This window comes from Lytechinus variegatus, chromosome 5 (genome assembly GCF_018143015.1).
Source record: "Lytechinus variegatus isolate NC3 chromosome 5, Lvar_3.0, whole genome shotgun sequence".
Taxonomy (NCBI): domain Eukaryota; kingdom Metazoa; phylum Echinodermata; class Echinoidea; order Temnopleuroida; family Toxopneustidae; genus Lytechinus; species Lytechinus variegatus.
The window spans coordinates 46,224,022-46,243,166 of record NC_054744.1 but is presented as its reverse complement, the minus strand read 5'-3'; the positions used below and the strand labels follow the sequence as shown (position 1 = coordinate 46,243,166).

The 19,145-nt window shown below is 36.3% G+C and overlaps 1 protein-coding gene across 1 annotated transcript in view; it reads right to left on the bottom strand.

Moving 5' to 3' along the window:
* LOC121415483 (semaphorin-1A-like) overlaps positions 1–19,145 on the bottom strand; it is a 33,374-nt gene that overhangs the window by 7,010 nt on the left and 7,219 nt on the right. The window contains exons 6-12 of the mRNA XM_041608684.1: positions 18,319–18,441; positions 16,195–16,333; positions 15,088–15,222; positions 14,472–14,596; positions 7,705–7,801; positions 6,610–6,673; positions 2,480–2,633 (exon numbers count right to left, since the gene is read on the bottom strand). Coding sequence (XP_041464618.1) covers positions 2,480–2,633; positions 6,610–6,673; positions 7,705–7,801; positions 14,472–14,596; positions 15,088–15,222; positions 16,195–16,333; positions 18,319–18,441 — 837 coding nt within the window. The remainder of the gene's footprint in view (positions 1–2,479; positions 2,634–6,609; positions 6,674–7,704; positions 7,802–14,471; positions 14,597–15,087; positions 15,223–16,194; positions 16,334–18,318; positions 18,442–19,145) is intronic.

Below are 19,145 nucleotides of genomic sequence, written 5' to 3'. Positions count from 1 at the left end.
TGAGAGAGAAGGAATTAAATGTTGTTATAGGCAATATAGGTTTAGCACTAGAAACATTAGCAAATCATTTAAAAGCTTTTGTCATCATATCCCCACTGATATGACTACTATCATCTTCAACTAGAATTCTTCTCACATACACAAGAATTTGGTTTGATGTATTTCTTTAAAACAATACTTGCTAAGTTTTTATTGCTAATTCAAATTTTACTTTATACAAATGAATATCGAACACAAAAGAGTTAGAATTACTATTTCATGCGAGACAAACAATTGTATGATGGAAAATATCAATTCTTCCAAAAGGTTGTTAAGTGCTGAGAAACCTGACTATTTGATTGTAAATAGGCCTACTTAGTACTTATCGAATGAAAGTGAAACAATTCAACAGCATATTTCAAAACGTAGATTACACTTGAACATGTTTATTTGATATCTGTGAACTAAGTGGCAAATGATCACATCATGATGCATTTAATAAGGGTTTGTATAGAGTCTGCCGATTGGTTGAGGTGCTTAACGTCATTTTTATAATATATTGCACTTTAACAAACACTTATCGTAATGCAAGAAGTTTCTAAACACTTACAAAAATATACCTATAACTTAAATAGATATTAACAAGTAATTGAAAAACAAGGTATGTAATTAATCAATCACTGCTTTCATTTTTTCCACAGCATTTCCAAAGGATGGACACTTATATACATGTATATTAAGCAACAAACATCTTTATTTTAATAACTTGGACTAAATATTGAATGATGGCATCTTAGATTTATATTCAAACTCACAAATCCAAAACAAACATGGACAGAGAGATCAATTATTTTCTTTTTATTCCTTATATAAATTCATCAAACAAATTCCTTTTCATATGTTATCATTAGCAGGAATTTACAATTCTGGAAAATGTTGGTAGGTATCAAATTCTACACTAATAATAAAATACAAGTGGAATGCCTCTGGCCGTCTCACCTGCATCACGCGGTTCAATATAGCAGCAGTGCTGACTTTGCATACTACTCTAACTCGCACAAGATGTTCAGTGATACATGGTTACTCTTATGTCCTCTTTTTATGAACTAGACCAATAAACTTACAGAGATATGATGGTTATTCAACAAAAAAAACCAACATGGTCAAAGTTCATTGGCCTTACATGACCTTTGACCTTGATCATGTGACTTGAAACTCGCACAGGATGTTCAGTGATACTTGATTACTCTTATGTCCAAGATTCATGAATCAGATCCATAAACTTTCAAAGTTAAAATGGTAATTCAACAGTTACACCCCATTCGGCCAAAGTTCATTGACCTTTGACCTTGGTCATGTGACCTGAAATGCGCACAGGATGTTCAGTGATACTTGATTACTCTAATGTCCAAGTTTAACGAACTAGACCAATAAATTTTCAAAGTTATGATGGTAATTCAACAGATACCCCCAAATCGGCCAAAGTTCATTGACCCAAATGACCTTTGACCTTAATCATGAGACCTGAAACTTGCACAAAATGTTCAGTGATGCTTGATTACTATTATGTCAATGTTTCATGAATCAGATCCATAAACTTTCAAAGTTATGATGGGAATTCAACAGATACCCCCAATTCGGCCAAAGTTCATTGACCCTAAATGACCTTTGACCTTAGTCATGTGACGTGAAACTCATGCAGGATGTTCAGTGATACTTGATTAACCTTATGTCCAAGTTTCATGAACTAGGTCCATATATTTTCTAAGTTATGAGTACATTTCAAAAACTTAACCTCAGGTTAAGATTTCGATGTTGATTCCTCCAACATGGTCTAAGTTCATTGACCCTAAATGACCTTTGACCTTGGTCATGTGACATGAAACTATAATAGGATGTTCAGTAATACTTGATTAACCTTATGGACAAGTTTTATTAACTAGGTCCATATACTTTCTAAGTTATGACGTCATTTCAAAAACTTAACCTCAGGTTAAGATTTGATGTTGACGCCGCCGCCGCCGTCGGAAAAGCGGCGCCTATAGTCTCACTCTGCTTCGCAGGTGAGACAAAAATGGCATTTTACTTTAAAGGCATTTGCTTGGATAGATTACTTAGCCTAGTTTGGTATTCAATTCATGAATTTGGCTAAGTGTTTTAGCTTAAAGTGAGTACATCTCTTGGGTAAATGATTTGAAAACGCATCAAATGATTGGTCAGAACATGATCAAGGGACATATATGCTACTCTGCATCTACACAGTGCATTTGATATCATACACAAGCTGGCACTAAATCATTGAATGCTGGAGCGCCTAGGCAGCTCGGGGTAATAATAATAGCAGGGCCCGCTGGTAGAACAGTTTTCGAAACTGAAGTGGCTATTCTGGGTAAATATAGTATGTTATTATTATTATTATCATTATTAAGCATGATTTGAAATCACACTTAATTCTTTGTAAAACACCCCCTGAAATAGGAATATTAGTTTTATTACTTACATCTAGACCTGGTCTTGGAACAGGAATTTCTCTGCTTGGTCTAGAAAGCCAGATACTATCTGAAGAGGCTGGTCCTTTGAAATTACTTGTATCAAAGATTTCATTTATTTCTGACAGGAGAAACACACATACTGCTGAGCTCTGTGGGCCATTACTGTATAAAAGATATTAAGAATGTATGATCATAAACAGGGGGAAGTATTAACCCTAAGAAGACTGGGGGGGGGGCTGATTCAGCCCCCCTCGACTTTTTCCGCGATTGCCGCGCAATTTTTTTTACCATGTCACTCGCTGACTTTTTACTTTTAAGTCTCGCGCAACTTTCGAGACCAAAATTGTGACCCCCGGGTACGTGGTTCCAAAATTACACAACATTTTGGAAGTGCATGCAGACCCCAAATTACTGAAAAACGTGAATTTGTGTAAAATCCAATGCAAATAGTGTTTTTAGCCTAAATTCATAAATGTATCATTTTTTTTCCTTTTATTGCTTAAAATAAAGTCTCTGACGATTTCCATTAAAAAAACAATAAAAAATAAAAAGTCGAAAAACAAAGAAATATGTAAGAAATTTAGAAAACAATAGAATACATAAGAAAATAAATGTGATGTTGAAATTTTTGAAAAATGAATTTGATCAGATGCCTATCTAGAGTATGTGAAACAAAAATAAGCATTTTAGGGGCATTATTTTATTAATTAGAGCAAACTTATGATTTTACGCATAAATTAGCATAATCAATGAGCAATGAGATTTTTCGCAGAATTTGAGATTATACGGTAGTTTTGTAGATAATGCCATGGGTAACGTGTGTGCCAATTTTCGTCGCGATCGCGCGATCAACGGCCGAGATCATAAGGGGGGGCCGAATAAGCCCCCCAGTCTTCTTAGGCGTCGAAATAGCCCAGTCTATTTAGGATTAACTACAAGTTACCGAATTCTACATTCCTATACAACAGGTTACAGGGATGTAAGTAATTAGCCATCTAAAAACACAGAAATTACAAATGTAAGGGAGTGAAGTATACAATATAGAGTATGCTTATCATGTAAAGGCATTTAAAAGAGAGAAATTCATATTAATGTTACTGGTGGAAAGCACAATTAGAAGAAAACCAGTTTTTTGTAATCAGCATATCTGCATGCATTTTTTTATGAATAAAACTAAAAGGGGAACAAGTAACAGAGCTGCCAACTTTATTAAGTAAAATTTAGTAATCCAGAAGCTCAAAAGTAATAATTTTGAGAAAGAAAGAAGCAAAGAAAGGAAAATCAGCTCAGAAAGAATAAAAAGAAAGAGAGATACAAAGAAAAAGGATAGAAAAAATTATGAAAGGAAGAAAGAAAGTTAGAAAGGGAGACAGGAGGAATGAGGGAAAGAAAGGAAGGTAGGTAAGAAAGAAAAAATGAAAGTTTGGAAAGGTTAGATTAAACACTCATTTATCATTATTTAGTTTGACAAACAAGTAGTCTGCATTCTTTAACCCTGTCATTTTTGTTCAACAACCAGCGGTCACATGACATCACTGTTTAACAACCAATATTCAAAGTACAAACAAACATATATGTGAACATTTGTTACACACAACCTGGGGAGCATTTCATCAAAAAGTTTGCCAGACAAGCACTGTTACTATGGTAACTGTCAGATAAAAAGGGACTTGTCGGATCATATGTCCGACAAGTCCTGTCGTGAAACGTTCCCCTGGGGTTTACTAAAAAAAATGTTTCACTGAATTTTATGCTGTGAATTACAATAGAAGCCCAAAAATTGTATTTGGAAAAAAAAAATTCACATTGTGAATGGATATCGACCTTATCCCCTCAATCAATCATGCACATATATGACACCATAGACTAAAGAGAGTAATTTTTTTCCAGATTCCAAAAATTTAATTACCAGTATCATATCCCTGAGTACTCTGAATAATTGCATTCTCTACTCATATTATTGCATGTACCTCTCAAACAATATTTTGCTGAAGACTTTTAAAAGTGGTATCAAATTGAATTTAACCTAAAAGTATAATAATAAATATAGATTATGAGAATATTTTTTTTCCTCTTAAATGGTTTCCATGTACATGCATAGCACTCAATATGCCCCTTGCATGAAGGAGATATTATTTTGAACCCCTAACCTTGGATTCACCTACTATCACTGCTATAATTCAAAGAAGTGTAAATCTTTATGACCATGTAAAAGATCCCTGGGACCTCTAACTGTTTGTATAAAATGTATGAAACCGGACAACAAAGAGAACAGATCTGATTACAAGTTGAGGCGAGGGTAAACATATTAATCTTGCTGGTAGTAATAGATTCTTATAATATGATGGCAAGGCATGTCAGACACGCACTTTAAAGTATCTCAGTATCATTTTGATAAAGGTAAGACATAATCCGACCTTCTAAAGTGTAGTTCACCTATGGTGGTGGTGATTTTTTTACCTGATTGCTAAGAAAGCATGAATGCTTGTAAGCAAGCAACCAGAGGACCGACGGCTTAAGGTCCCCTCCAAAGGACCTGGTACTGAGGATTAATGCCTTACCAAAGGGCAGTAGCGCACCAAGTGGGAATCGAACCCGGGTCACCGGAATACGAATCCCCCGCTCTACCGACTGAGCTATCGCGCCTCCTATGGCTTAATTCAATTCAGCAACATTTCATGCAGTGTTTGGATATCTAAAAAAAATCACCCAATTATGTCACTTCAGGCGTGAAGAGATTGCAATGGTAACATTAATTAACTGCTGACAACAAATTATTGTTAAAGTGATTGGTTAACATTGGTTTGACTTTTAACAAATATGAGCTAGGTCACACTTGTCACCTGTGTCTAGGATATGTTACAAAAACGAAACCCAGAAATAATTGCATTCGAAAATAATTATTTAGTGCTTCAAAAATTGAAATACATGTATCAAGTGACCGGAAACACCATCTTAATTTCATCCCATAAACTTGTGTGTACTATTTAGGTGTCTATAAGACGCCTATTTACAAAATTGGGGTTTGCCTTGTAGTTTTAGCTTTTCATTCTCAATAATGGTTGTTTTCAGGGTTTATTAGTTCTAATACATGCTCTTGTACACATGTTTCATCTTGGTTTGAGTATTTTTTAAATCGGCTGCTCACAATGTTAAACAATACCTTTAATGTAATGTAATATGTTGCAATGATTTAATTGCAATGTACAAAGGCACATCATGATACATGATGTAACAGGATCTTTTACGAATGACTTTAATATGGGGGTAGAAGTTGCACTTGAAATCTATGAAAAATATGTTTGGTCTATAGGGTTTTCCAGGTGAAATAACAAATGTCCGGAGTCTTTATTAAAAATTTTCTACACCTCATATTCCATTGTCTTATGAAAAGTTTTATTTACAAGGTCTGTCCCTCTATCAAGGCAGAGTCATTGCAAAAAACCTGGTAGGATTCCTACGAAAAAGGTGTTAAATGAAGGTCATGATATTTTTGTATGGAATATGAAAAACACCCTATATGTTTACAAACATATGTGAACTCAAGTTTTATGAGATAAAAAAAGGAGTTAAATGAAAGTCATGATATTTTTTTATGGAATATGAAAAATATCCTACATGTAAACACATGTGTACTTGAGTTTTATGATATCAAGTCTAATTGCATATAAATACATGTAGAGTCTATGAGCACGAGATAGTAAATTTGGTATGTAAGTCCATTGCAACATTGATTATATTTCAGCTCTTGATTTTGATGAAACACAGTCAAGATACTGGAACGACAAATCAACAATATTTTTTCTCATCTGTTCTTTAACTGTAACCAATGCATTAAAGAAGGAAGATTAAATTTTGTACAGTAAGGGGACCATGCAGTATAAATTCTGTCTCCTGACATCGTTAGCATCAATATCATTGACATGCTTATACTGTAATCATTATTAAGATAATAGATAAAAATATTGAAGTGTTCAGCAGCTCCTGAACTATCTAAAGATCATCATCACCATCAACACTATCATCGTCATCATCGTCATTGTCATCATCATCATCATCATCATCACCATCATCATCACCACCATCACCAACATCACCATCATCATAATAATCCTTATAGTAATATTAATAAACTTACGGCACACCAGCAAATGCTGCATGAATGTAGTGATCTGATCCCCTTTCCTCAACAAAAATATCCTCTGCAGAGTGAAATGATGAGAATGAACAATATGATTTTTAAAAAAAAAAAAAAGAGAAAAGAGAAAGTAAGAGGGGGGGGGGATATTACATGCATGCCTATCCTGTATTCCAGTGGTAAAAAAATAATGTAAATGCACAAGTAAAAAAAATCATCAAATCCTTGATAGATTGCTATCCTTGTCATTTTGTTCTGCCTTAGCTAGTCTTCACATGCTTCATAAATGTAGTGCATAGTGTGTATGTTCATGATACATTGCAAATATGCTCCCATAACATTTGCTCTAGCGACAATCGCTCTGCTATATAGTCCACACACTGTACAAATAGCGAAGAGGCATGAGTGCGATGGTGCGAGATCGCATGAGGTGAAAGAAAGATGCTCTATTCAACGAGGCGTTAGCAGAGTTGAATAGAGTGTTTCTTTCTTTCACCGAATGCGAAATCTCGCACCATTGCACGAATAAGAATTTTCGCTATTTGTGTTGTACAACGCCTCGGAATCTAGCGATAATATGGAAAAACAAGAGTTTTTCCCTCCAGTAATCTATGAAAAGGGAGCAAAAATATTGATAGCGAAAAGCAAAATCCCACAAGCGCACATGACCTTGGACAGCATTGCGCATTTAGCCAGCGGGCTGTACGCGCATTGTCACCTTATTCAATGAAATCGCATTGTGACGTCACCTCCTAAAGCCGTGCAATGGTACATTTTGGATGGTACATCTTGTGTGCAACGGTACGAATGTGTGACATTCAGCCTCCCATTGACATGATCGCGTACAACAAGCTAAGTAGGCATTGTACAATAATCAAAGACTACTTCAACCCTGGATTTCATACTACCCTAAACATAACATAAAACCCTATTGCAACCCCAACCCTACATCTTAGACGTAATAAAGCCTAGAGCAATTGTCACAGGAACAAATGTTGTGGCACAGCCAATACTTGTATTTACATGCATAAGTTGATTTTTCTTCAACTCACAAAAAATAATTTCATGGTAAGATGGAGACAAGGTGATACTTACGTAAATCATTGAAATATAAAGGAAATTCCCCTGGAATCGAACAGCTTAATCTTGCTTTCTGAAAACTGGACCAAAAGTTGTCGATTCCATTATCTCCCTAAATGCAAATATATCAGGTACAGAGAGAAATGATATCAAGATTATTAAATTACATTGATTGGTAAAATATCACTAAATCTGTTGGATCACATTCGGTATACAATGCGTCCCAGAAAAAACGAAAGAGAGATTAAGCGATGAATTTAATAACTTAATCAAAAATATAATAGACAAATGGCCTACCAATGTAAAGCTTAGAACCTCCTCTTTTTTTTGATACCTTAATCACAAAAAATGGTCAAGAAGTAAAAAAGTTATGTTCCCTCCAAACAATGCTTGTATTTCCATAATTTCATTAAATAAACATGTTTTCACCGGTTTCCCACAGAAGTTATCGCATGGTTAACAATAGACTTAATGCATGGCTGATCGTCAACAAAACGGAGTGTCAAGTGAGTTTGAATGCTAGCCTGTAGAACCTCTTAATTTTTAAGAAATTATTGAAATTCAAGCCGTATTTCAAATGACCAGAACTATGTTATTTCTTGACCATTTTCTGTAATTGAGGTATCAAATTAAAAGAGCAGATATTGAACTTTTTAAAAATGTGTTTTCTTTTTGAAACCCAGATACAGCCCGCCAAATGACTTTTTGGTATCCCCTCTTCAAATTGTTTTTGCTCACTCATGCGTGAATGAGAAATAATCTAAGTAATTTCAGATGAAAGAGGAGATTCTAAACTTTAAAATGGTTGGTCATTTGTCTATTGTATTGGTGATAAAGTTATGATCAATCATTGCTTAATCTCGGTTTCGTTTTTTCTGGGACGCACTGTATAATGACCCTATTGAGCCTACAGAATCATTCTTTCCACACCATACAAATATATAATTCTGTAGAACAAAAGATCACTGATTTCATACATGTAGGTTCCCAAAGGGCATTGTAGCATCTAAAATTTTGTTTAGGGGAGTTCACCCTGGCAACATATTGTTTGGTAATTTATAGAAAATATAGTGAAAAATATTGGTGAAGGTAAGAATTTTCAAATTGAATTTGTGTTGTCATATGCCAGCAGCTGCCCCACACACATATGTCATGCAATATAAACTCCATAATTCATTCCTTGTTTTACCAAGATAAATACTTTAGACAATTATCCGTTCATATACCTGAAAATAAGTACTACATTATGTATTGCTGAATATGGTAAACTAACATTTAATATCAAGACTATTCAAAGTTGTTATCTTTCAACTATAGAATTTGAACATCCATATATTCACATGCCCAAGTAGAAAAACATGGTTCAGACATAAAGCATAAAAGTTTATTTGCCTGGCATTTATTTCTTGCGGGTACTTGAAAATAAAAACACTTGTGAAACATGAGTGGGATTCACAATATGGGCACGTGTGTTGGCATAATAATGTTTCATCACGTTTAGGAGCTGATATTTTCATTTTAAAGTGAAGTAAAAAGTAATATACTCTTAAGGATCACAGTCTAAGGTTGATAGTACTGTTTTTATCAATAGTAGAATAATGGTGTTGTGGTTCTGACCACTGCCTTTTAGTCTGTCTCTGAAGATTGTAGGTTCAAATCTTTCTTCTAACATTAATTTCCTTTGGTGAAAAACCCATCTGTTCAACGCAACTTTGGTGAGGTAAATCAAACAGGCCAGGAATTTTAAAGGCAACACATAAAACAGAGCATATTGGGAGCAAAAAAATTCTCCTTAACAAACCCCCAACCCATGCAACTGAAAGATAAGGAAGACTTTGCTTAAAAAATAGCAAAAATCAGTATTTTCCACAGGATTGCATATCGAGACTAGATGTTGGAAATGTCAAAAATTCAGTTTTTTTCCTCCAAATTCAGAAAAGTTGAGACGTCTGAAGAAAAAATTGCATTCAAAATATTTTCAAAGAGTAAACAGAGCAAACCAGAGTCACAAGAAGGGAAGAAAAATCATAAAAATCAGGGTTTTACCATCTCAATTCCTCCTTGTCACAAGATAAAATTTTACTCCATAAGTACAATAAATATGTCAGATTGTTTGTTTTATAGTTACAGGTATGAAAGAAGCAGTGAAACACTCCTATTACCAAAAGCGTCAATATGTTTATAAACAGTATTGAGTTTGTGGAAACCATCAAAGCATATGTTGGTACATGTATATTCATGTACTATTACTAGACATGGCAAACATGTGATTAACACACAAGAGTGTAGATGACAATGCTTGTCAGCAAGATAATAACCTGGGGGGCGTTTCGTGAAAGGACTTGTCGGACGTTTTATCCGACAAGTCCCATTTTATCCGACAGTTACCATAGGAACAGTGTCTCTCAGCCAATCAAAATCATGGAAAGATGTCAGATCTGACAACTTGTCGGATGAAAATATTGATGAAACGCTCCCCTGACCTAACACGTTGACTGCATTTGACTGCATGTGACATGTACATGTACACAATGCTACAAAAAACATGCATTATGAAAAACAAATAGGCTATGAAACTGTGATCATATCAAATATTGTAACTTTCTTTCAATGATTTTATTGATAGTATATTAATATCATTGCAGTCATTAAACTGTACTATAATAGGTCGACGATGTCATGTTCTGTCCAGTCGAACAATAAACTTAATTGTAGATGGTTCTCTAACTAATGGGTACATGTATTGACTGAATGGCAGACACAGACCCTGATTGAAACTTCAACCATAAAGCAGGTCTTCATACAAGACTAGTACATAAAATAGCAAGAGGGCCTTCAGCTGCGCATTCAGACGCTTTAACTCAGGTGGATGGTTTGCACAGCAGACTAGATCAAATCAAGGCACTTCACTTAATTAAGATTTATGACATTAAGAAACAGAAACGGAAACAAAGAATACTAGGCATCAAATTACTAAAATCACAGCTTTCATATAAAATCCACACCGCAATGAAGCAGATTTCACATGGAATTAATAATGATTTTTCATATAGTCTATGGAACTTCCCCCAGATTTTGATGCATAATTACCAACCCTCAAGAAATTTACGATCCTCATCATCTAATATTTTACAAATTCCAGTTGCTAAGAAATCAGGCAGGCAGTGGGCCTTTGCTCATGCAGGGCCTAGCCTGTGGAATTCTCTCCCACACAGTTGAAAACCCAGAATTCAGTGACCACCTTCAAGGGCAACCTAAAAACATACCTGTATAACGAGTGTTTTTACATTGACTTTTTACATTGACTTTTTACATTGACTTATTGTTCAGGCATGTATTATTATATATAGTTTTTGTTGTTCTGCTCTGAAGCGCCTTAAGCATCTTATCAAGATGGAAAGTACGCTATATACATGTAAATCTCATGTATTAATAATTGATATAAAATGGAGCATGATGAAAAAAATCCCAGTTTAACCCTACCTAGGCCAGGAGGGGGGGAGGCCTCAACGATTTGCGCAAAATTTTATGACCGCGCCGCTTGCTGACTTTTTACTTTCAAGTCTTGTGCATCTTTTGAGATCAAATTTGTCACGCCAGGGTATGCGGTTCCAAAATTAAGCAACATTTTGTAAGTGCATGTCAGACCCAAAATTACTCAAAAACGTGATTTCATGTACAAAGTCAATGCAATAATGTGTTCTTGACCAAAAATCACGCATGTACGATTATTGTTTAGTTTGCTGGTCTAAACAGATTTTTTTAATGCTGGTTATGATTTCAAAAGATTTCCTAAACAAAGTTCATTAACAAAACAAAGAAAAACAAAAGCTGAGATCTCAAGGGGGGCCCGGCCATATGACCTCCCAAAATACCTCAGGATAGATAGGGTTAAGATGTAAATTGTAAGCTGAAAATCTGATAGTGGGACCCATTTCAACTGCAATTATAAGAATAACTTGAATGGCATTGAAATTTCCAATTTTGGGCATGCACTCAGTAGATAAGATTGTATAATCAATCTGAAAGATAGTCAGAAAAATCTAAGAACCAGCGTGATTTGAACCTCTCATCTACTGCTTGCCGGTCAGTGACTCTACCACTAGGTCATCACTGGTCCATGGCACAGTCACTGTGACATTGAACAAGTACCTCAGAGACTCAGTGGTTGACAGTTGGTTTCTCTTTGATTCCATTATGTGATCATTACCACAAGAAGCAGTTATCATTTCTAATACATTCAGTCTATCGTATTTTGTCAAAAAGTCAGGTCAAACATTACAAGTACTACTGGATGATGATGTGTACAAAGCATTCAAACATTGGATAGATGGTGCATGGGTGATAAGGTTGAGTTATTTCAATTCAAACTTCATATTCCAGTCACTTGCAAGGCATTGGAAGAATTTACCCATAGCATAATACCCCCCTCCAAAGAATTACCTATTTTTACAATGTACAAAATATTTTGTGTTTTTCTTTTAATCTGGCATTTCATCAACTTATCAATCAACAGTTTACCCTTTCCTGTCAACATGATAAAATACATTACAATCACTACACATTCTGGTTATTTCCTTGTTTGATATTCGATACGTGCAACTTTGCAACCACAATAACGCAAATGAGTGTAATCCATTTTAATGAATTTATTCTTAATTTCTCAAAAGAATCAATTAATCTCACTTTCCACATGTTTGTATACTTCTCAGAGAGCACTTCAAAAGTATAACACTTCACACTTTCTCTAGACTTAAAAAAACGAGGTCAAATTAACTCTCCATTTTGGCATTAGAAGGCGTTTTCATTTTGGCACTTAGCATGAGGTGGCATGAAACATAATACCAGTGTTCTACTTGTTTGTAGGTTGAGTAGGGTAGAAGCCCGATCAGTTCCTGGAGCACTGTGTAATAATATATTACAAGATACTTGAGAGCTGTCTATAGTCTTGAAGGAAAGTGCAACAACACCAAGGTTATGATCACTACCAAAGAGCAAAAACAACAGTTTATTGACTCTGATTCTTGTTTAATGCCAAAGTACATAGCAACAGTTATGTATTCATTGTAAGTACATAGCAACAAAAAATATCTACTTGGCAACAAAAGGCCGTGGGAAAACAGAGAGTGAATGTCGATACTGGGGAAGCCATCTTCTCTACTCTCATTACATGCAGAAGGAGTGTTTAATAAATACAACTATTTCTAATTATTGAGATTTGTAACAAAGCAAAATTGCAAATACATGTATTGGGTACGTGTACAATTAGAATATCAAACAGAAATGAAAGGAGTTAAAGAAACCCTGTCATGTCAAACCTGTGTTAGTGACCACCTCTCTAAAGCAGCCACCTGCCTATAGTGACCACTAAAACTGATTCCTGTGGAGGCAGATTGTATGTAAACGAACCTGTCTATAGCAGCCACCTGCCTATAATAACCATTTAAACTGATTCCTGTGGAGGCAGGTTGTGTGTATACAAACCTGTCTAGAAAGGCCACATTTTGTGTTTACCTGTGATGGCCACTATAAACATGTTTGTAAACCAGATAAAATGCAGCTAACCCATAGAAGTACAATGTCTCCTTTAAGGGATGCTTTTGCAGTTATCCAGAATGCCACCATTTACAAATGGAAAATGATTAGAAAGATAAAAAATAACTGAAAAAAATCTAATTCCCAGAATATTTTATGATGCAGCTCCTGAGTAATAGCTATTGAAGTGGAGCCAATCATTACACATTCAAAATTGGAAATGCAATGAAAATAAAATCACTGTTTAAAAGTTGCAAACTGGCAGCTTTTTACTCCATACATATATCTATCTTTCATTTGACTCATGTTACAGTGTGATATTGAAAACAAAAACTCAAGAGAGTTCTAAATTTGAAGAGAAAATGAGATTAATTTTGGCTTCATGAAAGCTGTGTACTTCTAATGGAATTTACATGCATATTACATGGTGTTATTTGGTGATTTCGATGTGGTAAAACATTGCCTAGTGGAACCATATGGATCCCTGTACAAAGCTTATAGGAATCACAGATTTCCATCGTAAACAGGTTAACCCATTGCCTAGTGGCACCAGATGGATCCTTGTACAAAGCCTATAGGAATAACAGAGTTCAGTAACTAACAGGTTAACTCATTGTTCACTGGAACTGGGTGATCCCCACCTAAAGCTTTTAGGAATCACAGAATTCCATCGTCAACCCATTGCCTAGTGGAACCATGTGATCCCTGCACAAAGCTTTTAGGAATCACAGAATTCCATCGTCAACCCATTGCCTAGTGGAACCAGGTGATCCCTGCACAAAGCTTTTAGGAATCACAGAATTCCATCGTCAACCCATTGCCTAGTGGAACCAGGTGATCCCCACCCAAAGCTTTTAGGAATCACAGAATTCCATTGTCAACCCATTGCCTAGTGGAACCAGATGATCCCACCCAAAGCTTTTAGGAATCACAGAATTCCATCGTCAACCCATTGCCTAGTGGAACCAGGTGATCCCTGCACAAAGCTTTAGGAATCACAGAATTCCATCGTCAACCCATTGCCTACTGGAACCAGGTGATCCCTGCACAAAGCTTTTAGGAATCACAGAATTCCATCGTCAACCCATTGCCTACTGGCACCAGATGGATCCCTGTACAAAGCCTATAGGAATCACAGAATACCATTATCAACAGGTTAACACATTGCCTACTGGAACCAGATGATCCCGACACAAAGCCTATGGGAATCGTAGAACTCACAAGTCAAAAGGTTAAAAAATACTGACCTTACACACTCTTGCCACCCTGCTGTATACTAGTTTGCCTTGATTAACATGTTCAACAGCCAGCTCTCGGTAGAAGTAGTATACTCGATCACCAATTACCAATGGCTTACCAACAAAATCGGCCTCTGTATCATTTCAGGAAAAATAAAAATATGAATTCATGAAGCTTTGTGCTATCAAATTTTGAAGAATTCACTGTGAAATAAACTGGCAAGATAAATGTTCATTTCATTTCTATCTAACTATACAATGTTTTGATAAATGTTGATCTGAGTGATATGTAGATAAGTGCATTTCTCCCAGAATTTATTTTGCACCATCGGATGTTGAAATTTTTTACTGTTTCCCAGTTCAGGGGCCTGTTGCTGAAATGTGTTTCAAACACAACTCAAGAAATCAATCACAAGCCCCCAATACTTGATTTCATTGGTTGAAAGTCAAGTTGTGTTTGATCGCAACTCTTTCTGGACCTTCATGTCTATGGCATACCATGTAAACACAGTTGCAATCAATTTTCAACATTTATTGTAAACCTTAATGTAAACAGGGCAATGACACCGGCTTCCAATAAGCATTAGTTTGCATGACTGCATCAAAGGAACCTTGCATATCTTACCATTGACTGATCTTGAGAAGTAAGATGTAGTATCAAGTCGGTTGGTGAATCCACTATCTGGATACACATCAACCCGAGAGATGGTAGTCTCTGATTTACCATGACTTTGGGAAACTCCTAGGAATAACTGACCATCTGAAATTAAAGTTTAAAGAAGAATTAATGAATATGTTGAGCCTGGATCAGGTAAATAAAATCATCTTGTTTTGTAATAACATAAATGCAAGCATTTTTATTTAATCTAAAGTTAAGCTCACCAAAGAGTGAACTCTTCTACGAGGCAACTCAAAGTCTATAGTTCACTTATATGGGCAAAAATCATCTCTTGGTATACATGTGGGAGTTGTTTTATTCAGTTATCCATTCAATTTGAAGAAATAAAGATAATCAATGAAAGAAGAGAGAACTTAGAACGACAATAGAAAGAAAACCAAACACATATGGACCGAGGCCCCATAACCATCACATGCACACACATGTATGTACATATATGTAAATAAAGAAAAGGAAAGAGCCAATGAACTGTTAAAAGGTAAATTGTCAAAAATCTGTGCCGTGGTTTCTGGCAGGAATCCTACTATAATGGCACAATGCGTATTTTCATAGTAGCTTTCCTCACATTCCCCATTACCGGTATTTTGCTTATGATGAATTATAGAATGGCAACCGTGCATATTACTGACACATGGCCAGCCTTGCATCTGGTAAATTTGCCACGCGTCCGGTAATTACTTGTGCATGGCAAATTAATAATTACTTATGCATGGTTGTAAAAAAGAAATTGCCAGCAACTTCCATTCTATAAAACAAATGATAGACAGGGTTTTTTGGTGCATCGCGGATTGGTTATGAGTGACAGCTTGAATGATTTCTGCAAGAAAGACACAGCTCTAACTTTTTTGACAAGGTACAACCTTTCTTTATTCAGATATTCTCTTTTGTTTTCTCTTTACGATCCATGCTGCTTTGTGAGATTATGTATGTAAAGTGCTGATTAGTTCTGATTTTGTTAAATAATTGTTTAAGTATTATGATCAATCATCATTGAAGGGTCGTATTAAAAAATGAAGACTAATTCATTTGACTAAAGATGTCATGTGTACCAACCTGAGTACTGTGAAGTAGCATTAAGTTCCCAGTGTTTTGGTGCAATATTGGTACCATCCACTGTCCCAAGGGGTTGTGATCTACTGAATTGACATGTCCCGTCACCTCTGGGACCGGGACAACTCACTTCTTGCATACCCTGACAAATAGAATTGTAAAGCTTTGAAAACACATTATATTTCAGTGATGTATGCAGTTGAAGTTAAGCAAAAGCTATAAGTACGCGCAAAAGGCAGACTACACCATTTCATACTATCAAGAATTATAGACAGTGGTGAACACTGCTGAATGTTGATCTTTGTCTGTGTGGCTTGCTGTGAGTGTAAGCACTATATGACAGGTCCTGTTCTTTGGCTGAGCCGAGACTGTGAATTCCAATTGCTCAACAGCTCTCATAATCTCCCCACTCCTTTACATGCATTCTGAAGAGTATGTTGACATATATCTTATTATATCGTCCTTCATCCATCATTCATCATATAGGTAAAATCATGGTTGCGCAAAATTGTGAACGAAATACGTCAACAGATGTACAACGGTGTGGACAAAATGTAAGAGTTACAAGTTATTTTCATATTCAAGTTCACAAATTTTACTTATGAACTCAGCAGAGCCCTGAAGAACACTAGCTTCTTTTAATGTCAGCATATTTTGTAAATATATTGCCTCTTTTATCCCATATTTCTCTTTTTTTTATAAAATGCTATTCATCAGACCTGCCAACATTTGAAAATGGAAAAAAGGAGTCCACAAATCGCGCGGAAAGCCGAACTCCCAACGGCGGGGGTCAAGCTGGAGGACATTTAGGAAATTTCACCTTAAAAACAAGCCTTCTGGAGCCCTTCTTGAGCTTTTTATGCCTTGTCCTTTCTCTTATTGTTGCAATGTTTTCTGATGATGAAGAGGGGAAAAAAGGTAGTTATTTTGTTTGAAGTTAGGGCTGCCTTATTCTCAGCTTCTTCATTTTGTAGATGTTTAATTGTTAAAACATGGTTATTAAGGTCTCTTATTCCTTCATGTGCAACTTTAATGTCACATCTACATATTCGACAAAATGCAAATTGTTCTCCCCTTGTACTAGATGACGTCATACAGGGAAATTTAGCTTTGTAAACGTCGCGAAACTTTTGAGTGTGCCCTTTTGCTTTTGGCATCATGGATCATTCACACAGTCATGACAGTTCACAGACTAAAAAAAATACAGCAGGGGTCTAAAAGTTTGCAAGAATCGGCACTGAAACGGCAGACTTGTAAAATCCAAAGCATTTAGCTCACTAAGCACAAAGCACATATAAAAATATCAGGACAAAATATTAGTTTAAAATGTTACCGTTTCTAAACCCTCAGCTGGCGAAACAATCCATTTCCCACACGGTATTCCAGAACGGTAGTAGTATAGTAGCGGAGGCACGCAAGCGCTGCGCTGCATCGTATGCATAGAGTTACATTCGCACTACACGCGCTATGAATCCTCGCGATCGCGGGCGAACTGTCCAATGTCAATACACACGATCGCTGTCGGATAAATAGCGCGCTGGCCGTGGCTTGTTGCGCTTCGTATATGCACACACGGAGCACAGGCCCATCACGCGTTCTTATCCATTGAACTCTGAACTCCACGTACGCGCGCGTAGTGCATGCGTTTAATTAACGTTACGCACGGTATATAGGTACGATCCGACACACGTGCGTACGTACGTAAATGTAACATTGAGAGGACTCAGAGAGAGAGAGAGAGAAAGAGAGCCGTAGGCAGACGGAAAGTGCGTCATTTCCCAAAGAAAAAAGAAAATCATCTGAAATACAAAGAAAACAGAGTTCTCCGCTTTTGGGCCGCTATAAATTCTGAAAAACGGAGAAACTCCGGAAAAACCGGAGAAGTTGGCAGGCCTGCTATTCACATCCGTTATTTCATTGTGTTGTGCTTCTTGATCTGTTTGTATTCATACGTTTGTTTTTATGGAAACAAACACATAAATCCAACACAACTTGATATTCAGAAAAATCAAAAGCGCATATTTGGGATTTGCACTTGACTTTTAAAAAGTAGTATTCAAATACAACTCTTTCTACTACAGGCTCCAGAGTGTTTAAAGAATTGAAAGCTGATGTAACGGTACTCACAGCACTGTTTCTTGTGAGATTACAGTTATAACATCTTGGATTGAGGGCGTTAGTTCCACACACCAGTAGCTTGTTGTTGGAGATTACCTCTGCTATCCTTATGAAGTTAAAACAGTCTCTATCCTGTAAACAAAGGGAGGAGGGGTAGTAGACAATCAAGAAGTTATTTGTGAATAGATCTACAGGAGTCATGGTGAGAAGTGGCAGTGGGTACAGGGTAAACTGACAGTGACACAGGTCAAAGAAAATGAATAGAAGTACATGTAGCAATTAGAGTCATATCAACAAAGTAGCAGCAGTAAGTGATAAGGAAAAACTACAGACAGTAGTAAAAATAAAGTAATTGGTGAAGTAGTTTAAGTAGTAGAATTTTAAGCAGTAGTAATAATAATAATAATAATTGGCATTTATATAGCGCTTTATCAATCTACGACTGTTCAAAGCGCTTCACAATTATTATTACCCGGTCACTGGATTCATAGCATTCCAAGCACCCTGCTAGGCGCAAACTTGCTAAACCAACCACAATGACGGTTGTTTCCTACCGGTACCCAATTAGCACCTGGGTGAGAGTGGCAAAGTGTGGATTGACGCCTTGCCAAAGGGCGCTAGGCCATGGTGGGATTCGAACACAAGACCCTCTGATTACAAGGCGAGAGTCAGAACCGCTACACCACGGCGCTTCTACATAGTAGTAGTAGGAGTAGTAGTAGTAGTAGTAGCAGTAGTAGTAGTAGTAGTAGTAGAAGTAGTAGTAGTAGTAGTAGTAGTAGTAGTAGTAGTAGTAGTAGTAGTAGTAGTGGTAGTGGTAGTAGTAGTAGGAGTAG